The following is a 7,755-nucleotide window of genomic DNA, read 5'->3' on the forward strand; positions in this document are numbered from 1 at the left end:
ATCGCCATCATGAATTTTTCGACGCTAAGTAGTGCCAGAACTTATCCGCTGCTACTTTTGTCGCTAATTTATGACGGATTAGCGACGGACATGATCCATCGCGAGTCCTTCACTATTTTAAATTAGCGATGGATAATATCTGTTGCTAATCCATCGTTAAATTAAAAAAAAATTAAAAAAAATTGCTCTCCACCGGCGCGTTCTCCGACAGGGAGCAATTTTTTTTTTTCACAGAATCGACGCGTTCCGGCGTCGGGACGCTCTTCCGCAACGAGCCAATCACGGCGAGAAAAGGGACGCGGGCAGCCGCAGGCGGCCTCTCGCGGCGGCCGATCGGGAGGGAGAACGACTCCCCCTGGAAGGAGACCGACAAGCTCTATGTCGACGGCCAGAGGACCATCTGAAGGAAATTGGTGGGGTCGGTGTTGATGAATGTCGTCGGCGTCTTCTTCGACACCCGAGACTTCCTCTTGGAGATCCGTCCGGTGGGCAGAGGGGCAACGGTGGTCCGGCGGGCGGGAGGGAGGAGGGGGCCGTCCGTCTCGGAGCTGGTGGCACTCGTGGTGGTGAGGGCGTTCAGCTTGGGAAGGGAGGCGAGGGAGTCAGAGTTGTAGATTTCAAGCTGGAGCGCCCAAGTGAGGGCGGTGGTCTCATGGCTCATGAATGCCTCCGAGAACCAGGAATCGACGGTCAACGAAGGCCGGAAGGCCCACGTGTCAAGGCTTGAGTAGTTTTGGGACGCCATTGATTTCTTCTCTCTTCCTTTCCTTTCCCGTCAGAAACTTCACGGCCAAAGTTCCAAAAAAAATCTCAAAATTTAGTTAAATTAGTGATTGGAGAACCAATGCACCTATGCTTCCTTCCTGATAAGTACACCGTAGTTCAGAGTTCGAACGGGGGGAGGGAAAAACGGAGGGAGAGAAACTTTCAAACGGGGGGAGAGAAAATTTTGTGCCTCAGGTGAGACGGTTTAAATCGAAAATTACCGACAGAATTAGCGAGGGAATTTTTCCGTCCCTAATCCGTCGCTAATAGCGACGGATTAGGGACAAAAAAATTCCCTCGCTAATTAGAAATTTTTTTGTAGTGTTTTGGAGACAGAAAAATGTTGTTGCTAATCCATCGCTAATTAGCGACGGATTTAGCGAGGAAGATATTTTCATTGCTAATTTCGTAAATATTTTGAATGTTAGCGACAAATAGTTTTCTCTCGCTAATCCGTTGCTAATTTGCAACGGAAAAAATCCGTCGCAAATTGCCGTCGCTAATTAGGATTTTTCTTGTAGTGAACTGCTTATCTTCCGAGGAGAAAAATATATTCAGAAGTGGATTTACTATTATCTCTGTTGCGTGCAAAGTCAACATCAGATACCCAATTAATTCTAAAGTATCAGTTTGAAAACATAGTTTCAAGTTTATAGTCTCTTTTAAATATCGAAATATTCTTTTTACTGCTTGTCAGTGTAGCCAACCAGGATTACTTTCATAGCGACTAACGAGGCCAATATTAAAGCTGATATCAGGCCTTGTGCATAGCATAACATACATCAAGCTTCCAACAACTTGTGCATAAGGGATGTTTAGCCTTTCTTGTCCATCATCAAGACTATCATTCTCACTCAATTTGACATCTTTTACCACATGTGTTCTAACGGGCTTACAATAATTCATTTTACATTTCTTGAGTATATGATTTAGATACCTTTCTTTACTCAAGCTTAAAAGTTTGGAGTTTCTATCTCGAGTGATTTTAATTCCAAGAACATATGGTGCTTTTCCCATGTATTTTATTTTGAATTGAGAATTTAACCATGACTTGGTTTTGACAATCATATCGTTATCATTTTTAGTCAGAAGAATGTCATCTACATATAGTGAGAGAATAGCAAATTTACTCTACTTTTCCAAACATAAACACATTGGTTAAATTTATTTACCACAAACCCTAATGATGTAATAGCCTTATAAAACTTTAAATAGCAAAACGTGGTGATTGCTTGAGTCTGTATAAGGATTTTTTCAATTTATATACTTTATCTTCTTTGCCTTTTATTATATATCCTTCAGGTTGTTTCATAAAGATGTTTTTCTTAAGCTTATCATTAAGAAAAATGATTTTAACATCCATTTGATGTAGATCTAGGTCATAGTAAGCTACAATAGCAAGACTTATCCTTATCGAGGTGAATTTTGCAACAGGTGAATATGTATCAACATAATCTAATCCTTCTTTTTGAGAAAAACCCTTAAAAACTAATCTTGCTTTAAATTTATCAATACTACCATCGGACTTGAATTTCTTCTTTAATATTCATTTACATCTAATGACTTTCATTTTCTCAAGTAAATCAGTCAATTCTCAGACCTAGTTTTTCTCGCTGGACTCAATTTCTTCATCCATGGCTTTTACCCAGTCTGTTTACTCAAGTGAGTTTATTGTCTCACTATATGACATGCTATCTTTCATGTCATCCATGTCTAAAGCATAACACAGTTCCTCCGATAGGTAGACATAATAGTCATCTAAGTAAGACGAATGAGCTCTACATCTTTTGTGCCCAACCTGAGATTGATGAGAAGAAGAAGATGAAGAGGTTTCAGAAGGTTCGCTGTTACTTATAGGTTCTTATGAGTCATCAAAATCATAATACAAATCAAGAGGATCGTCTCTATTTATTTCGAGAATAATTTCTTCCATGTTTTAATCTTCCAAGAAGATAACATCTCTACTTTCGATTAAACTCTTATCTGGGTAGTAAAATTTATAGCCTTTAGATCATTTGAGATATCCAATAAATATACACCTTATAGATCTGGTGTCGAGTTTATCTCTTGAACGCTCTATAACCTTTTATATGAGCTACAAAACCCTATTTACGAAGGTGACTTAGATTAGGTTTTATGATCTTTTCAAAATACTTTGGGTAACGAAGCGTTAGATAACATACATCTAAACATATCAAGAAAAGTCTTATTAAATCTTTCAGCCACACCATTTTGTTGAGGTGTACTAGGAGTAGTAGTTTGTGGTCTGATCACATTGGTTTTACAATATTAAGAAAATTCATTTGAGATATATTTTCCTCCTCGATCAAACCATAAAACTTTAATCTTTCTACCAAGTTGGTTTTCGACTTCTTGACAATATTTCTTAAATTTATCTAATACTTCATACTTATAAGTTATAAGATATACATAACTGTATATAGAAAAATCATCAATAAATGATATAAAATATTGCATTCTTTTATGAGTTTCAGTCTTGAAAGGACCACAAATGTTAGTGTGTATGATTTCTAATAATTCTGATGCTCTAATAACATTTTGTGGAAAGGGTTTCTTTGTTATTTTTTCATAAATGCAAGGTTCACATCTATGAAATGAAGATTCATTAAAGTCAGGTATTAATTTTAATTCAACAAGTTTCTTCATCTTTTTTAAGTTAATGTGTCATGCCAAACATTTACATCCACATTAAAGACAATATCAATATAAGCAAAAATAGAAAGAATTTTATTCATATCAGAATCATCAATTTTGAACAATCCATGATATTTATCAAAAACTCCATCAAACAGAATTCAACCATGTTTTCTCATAGTAACTTTCCCTAGAAGAAATCTAACTTCAAAACCTTTGGCAACCAGGGCCAGAAATGATACTAAATTACATCTCATGGACGATACAAACATGATATTAGACAACAATACATTGTTTCTAGAAGTTTTAATGTGATAAGTCCTGACACCCATAACATCAGAGTAGTTGTTGTTGCTTATGTACACCCAATGTTCACCAGGCTTATACTCGACCATGTCCACCATTCCTTCCTTACTCATTGCTATATGACGTGTTGCCCTAGAGTCCACCCACCAACCATAAAGCGCTTGGTCCACATAAGAGCATTCCGATATCACACAGATTATATTTCACCACTCCTTTTGCTGGTCATTCTTGTTGTTTATGTCATTATTGTTGTTTGACCGGCTCTTACAATCTCTCTTGAAGTGTCCAAGTTTTTCACACTTGAAGCACTTGGCCTGGGAGGCAACTTGCAGAATGTTGGACCTTTCTTCTTATCAAATTTGTCATTTTTAAAAAAAAAAAATCCTTAAAATGTGGACGTCTAGAAGAGCTATAACTACGATTGAGAGCATCTTTCACGAAGTATAATTCACTTTTCCTATCTTGTTGCTGCTCAATTTTCAGTTGAGCAGAAGCTCTCCCAAGGTTAGATTTTTTGAATTCATTATAAGAGTAGTTTGTACCAACTTCTATGAAGATGTGAGATTATGCAGAATGGTAGATAGCTGCATACAGTCAGGGATTACATTTTCAACTATTGCTAGGTCTTTTGCCATAACAAGCATTTTGTTTACATGATCAATGACATTATCATTTTTTTGCATCCGACACAAATTATATTGTTTTAGTAGTAATTGTATATGTGTTTCAAAGGTAGTATCATATTTCTTAGAAATTGTATCAAACATTGATTTAGTTGTAGGGTAATCTTCAAACACCCTAATAAGGTCATTGTCCATATATGTGAGCATGATGGTTCTGGCCAACATGTTATCCCTTTTATATTTTATAAAAGCACCTTTGGCCTCTTCAGTAGCTTCAGCACCAGGGTCCCTTATCTAAGTAGTGAGGGCATTCTCGATGCCCTCTAAAGTTAAAATAAGAAGGATCCTTCTCTTTTAAATATAGAAATTTGTGTCATTAAGTTTGTCAATTTTGGCTAGTTCAGTGGCACAAACCCTACTTGTCATTTTTTTATTTTTTGTTATTTTAAGATGGCAAAGCATGATAAGAATAAATTCAACATTCAACAAGTAGATAAATAAAAAAACATTAGCCATAAACCTATGTAATATAACTTTCATAATTAGCAATTTTATGAAGAACTACCTAATTATTTTATATAAGTGCCAAAAAAAGTATATATGACAATCAATTGCTTGATTTTCAGATAGAATCTGCACTTTCTAAGCACTTTTCTATAATTTTAGAAAAATTCATAAAAGAGCACACAGAAAAAAGAGGTTTTCTGCAAAAAAAAAAAAGAAAAATAACCTTATTTCAGATAATATTTTTTGGGTTCGGGTCCTTTTTTGGAATTATCAAAAAAACTGAGGACCTCTGCCTTAATTTTGGGAGACAGATGTCAAATACAACAAAGTTCAAGGGCAGTGTAGTAATTTAATAATAGAAGGATATAACAAGTAATAACCATAAAAGATAAGGGCAAAAATATAATTTATATGTGTAGGGGCATGCATGTAATTACAAAAAAGACTAGGGATAAATAAGTAATACAACCATTCAAGGACTTGACTGAAATTATCGAAAAAGACTAGGGTCTGGAGTAATTTCACCAGGCAGAGACTTTGCTGAAATTACTGAAAAAGACCTGGGGTAAGGTTGTAATTTCCCTTGATAAACAGTATAAGATGTATTCGTATTTTCGAGAAAAGCCAGGTAGTCCAGTGCGATAAAACGTTGGTGCTCTGGAGGACGACACCGATCGGGTTCGATCGACCTGCCAGATCTGTTGCCAGGAAAAAAAAATTAGACCGACAACAAGTTTATAATTGACACGTGCACAGATTTTCAGATCTCCGTTTGAATCGCCAGAAAAAAAAATTCAGATTGCAAGAAACATGTTGTTCGGTCTACCAGTTAAATCGTCGAAAAAAAAATGATTTCAGACTGCGAGAGGCACGCCGTTTGGTCTGTTGAAAAAGGTTAAGTGAGAGCGGCGAAAGAAAAAAAACAAAATAGGTATGTTTCCCCGTTTTTGTTTTTGTTTTTTTTAGTGAGGTTTTCGGATATCGGTGGCCTCCTACAAAGTATATCATTTATTGATTATTTATTTCTATCTTATAACTTATAAGTATGAAGCGTTAAATAAATTTAAGAGAAAAAAAAATGGATCTGTGTTCTTATTCTTTTGCCACTTTCCTCTTTTTTATAAATTTCCTCTTTTTTTTAAGAACAAGGGTCGCCGAATTCCAACGACTCGATGTATTTTCCCTCCTTTTTATTTATTTATTTACGAAGGTCGCTCAATGTGGACGTTCTTCTTTTAAAAGAAACAGAGGAGAGAGAGAGATCGTTGGTAATTGACGACCCTCAGAAGAAAAAAATCTTTTAAAAAAAGAAAAGAAAAAAATGTTTCTTCCTCTCCCCATTTTTTATTGTTTTTATTTTTTATTTTTTTGTAGAGGTCGCTTGCAACAGGCGACCTTCCAAAAAGAAAGAAAAAAAAGGAGACCCTAATTCCTTTTTTTTCGTGTTTCTTCCTGTTTTTTTTATTCGTTTCTTTTTTTTGTTGAGGTCGCCTGCAACAGGTGACCTTTCAAAAAGAAACAAAGAGCTCAACTCCTTTTTTTTTTTTACAGAGGTCGGGGATCAAATCCCTCCTGTGCAAAAAAATTGAGTTTTTCCCACATCGAAAATAAAACTGAAAGAGAAAAAACTTATTATTATTATTTTTAAACTTTCATTGGCATATCCGAGTCAAGGTCTGTAGGGGTTGCAGGAACCCGACGACCTATCTGATGTGAGAGAGCACTAATTAACCTGTTTTTGCTGATTTGATTTTTCGGTGACGATTGATCGGTGATTCGTGACTCTGAATGTCAAACGTCGATCTAGAGATGATCCTGCGCACACTGCCTACCTCTGGCTTTGATACCAATGATGAATCGAACAAGACGGATGTGCGAGAGAATGATTTGCGATTTGCTTTAGGAGGGGTTTGCTTTCACTCATGATTCTGTGTCTAACTCTATATTTTGGTAAGCTCTCTCTAATTAAATAAGAGAGATTATGCTACTCCCTCCTGGGTAGGTGATAACCCAGCTTGAAAAAGTGTACCTGTTTCACGATTTAAGCTTATCTAAAATGAAACACGCTTCATTTTGGATAAGGCCCTCCTCTAGGTGGTTTCACCCATTGGAGAGAGAGTGGGCCCACCTCTCTCTTCAATAAGTGAGACTCTTCATCAAACATGGCCACGGAGGTCATGTATGACCAACGGAATAAGTCTACGAGGCCATGTGCAACACTTCGGATCTTTATGTCTAAAACTTCAGAAACTGCATGAGGATTCAGATAGGAACCATATTCTCGTGATAGAAACCATATGCCCCATGTATCCTTTTGATGCGTAATTGCATGCCTGCAAGTTGGCTTGTTATACGTAAGAAAAATAAAGTAGCAAGCTTTGTATTTCACATTGCACCTTCGGTTAAAACTCCATTTATGTCAGCAGAGATCATCCCAGTCGGAACTTGTGGCCCTGAACAAAAGGTTAGTTGCAATCTTAGCAGCATCATTCAAGGATTGGCAAGCCTCGTTCCTATGTTGCCAAAGTAGAAACTAGTCATGGTCCTCCTGTATACAGCATGGGGCAGCTACAAGATTCAGCATATCGATTGTTAACATTCCAACATCTCTTACCAACCGAGTAAAACTCTTCAATTTCCATTCCAACCTTGGAAGGAATCGGCAAGTGTAATCAAATCATCTAGCAGTTGGAGGGCCTTGACGAATTTTCTTTCCTTGCAAACCAACTCTACCAAATGAGCCCAAGAATCCAGTTCAGGAATAAATCCCTTCTCTGCTAGACAACACAGCGCATTTGTCGCATCAACAGCTCTACCCAGCTTACAAAGAGCAATCAAGAGATCGTTCGAAGTTGCATAGTGCAGTAAGAAACCTCTCTCGAGCATCAATCCCAACAGA

The 7,755-nt window shown here is 36.9% G+C and overlaps 1 protein-coding gene across 1 annotated transcript; it reads right to left on the reverse strand.

Moving 5' to 3' along the window:
- Positions 1-376: 376 nt before the first annotated feature.
- Positions 377-745, reverse strand: LOC149846052 (uncharacterized). The gene has a single exon (XM_089990371.1). The coding sequence runs from the start codon at positions 743-745 to the stop codon at positions 377-379; it is 369 nt and encodes a 122-aa protein (XP_089846497.1).
- Positions 746-7,755: the final 7,010 nt, after the last annotated feature.

This window comes from Nuphar pumila, chromosome 2 (assembly GCF_984573655.1).
Source record: "Nuphar pumila chromosome 2, dmNupPumi1.hap1.1, whole genome shotgun sequence".
Lineage (NCBI taxonomy): Eukaryota > Viridiplantae > Streptophyta > Magnoliopsida > Nymphaeales > Nymphaeaceae > Nuphar > Nuphar pumila.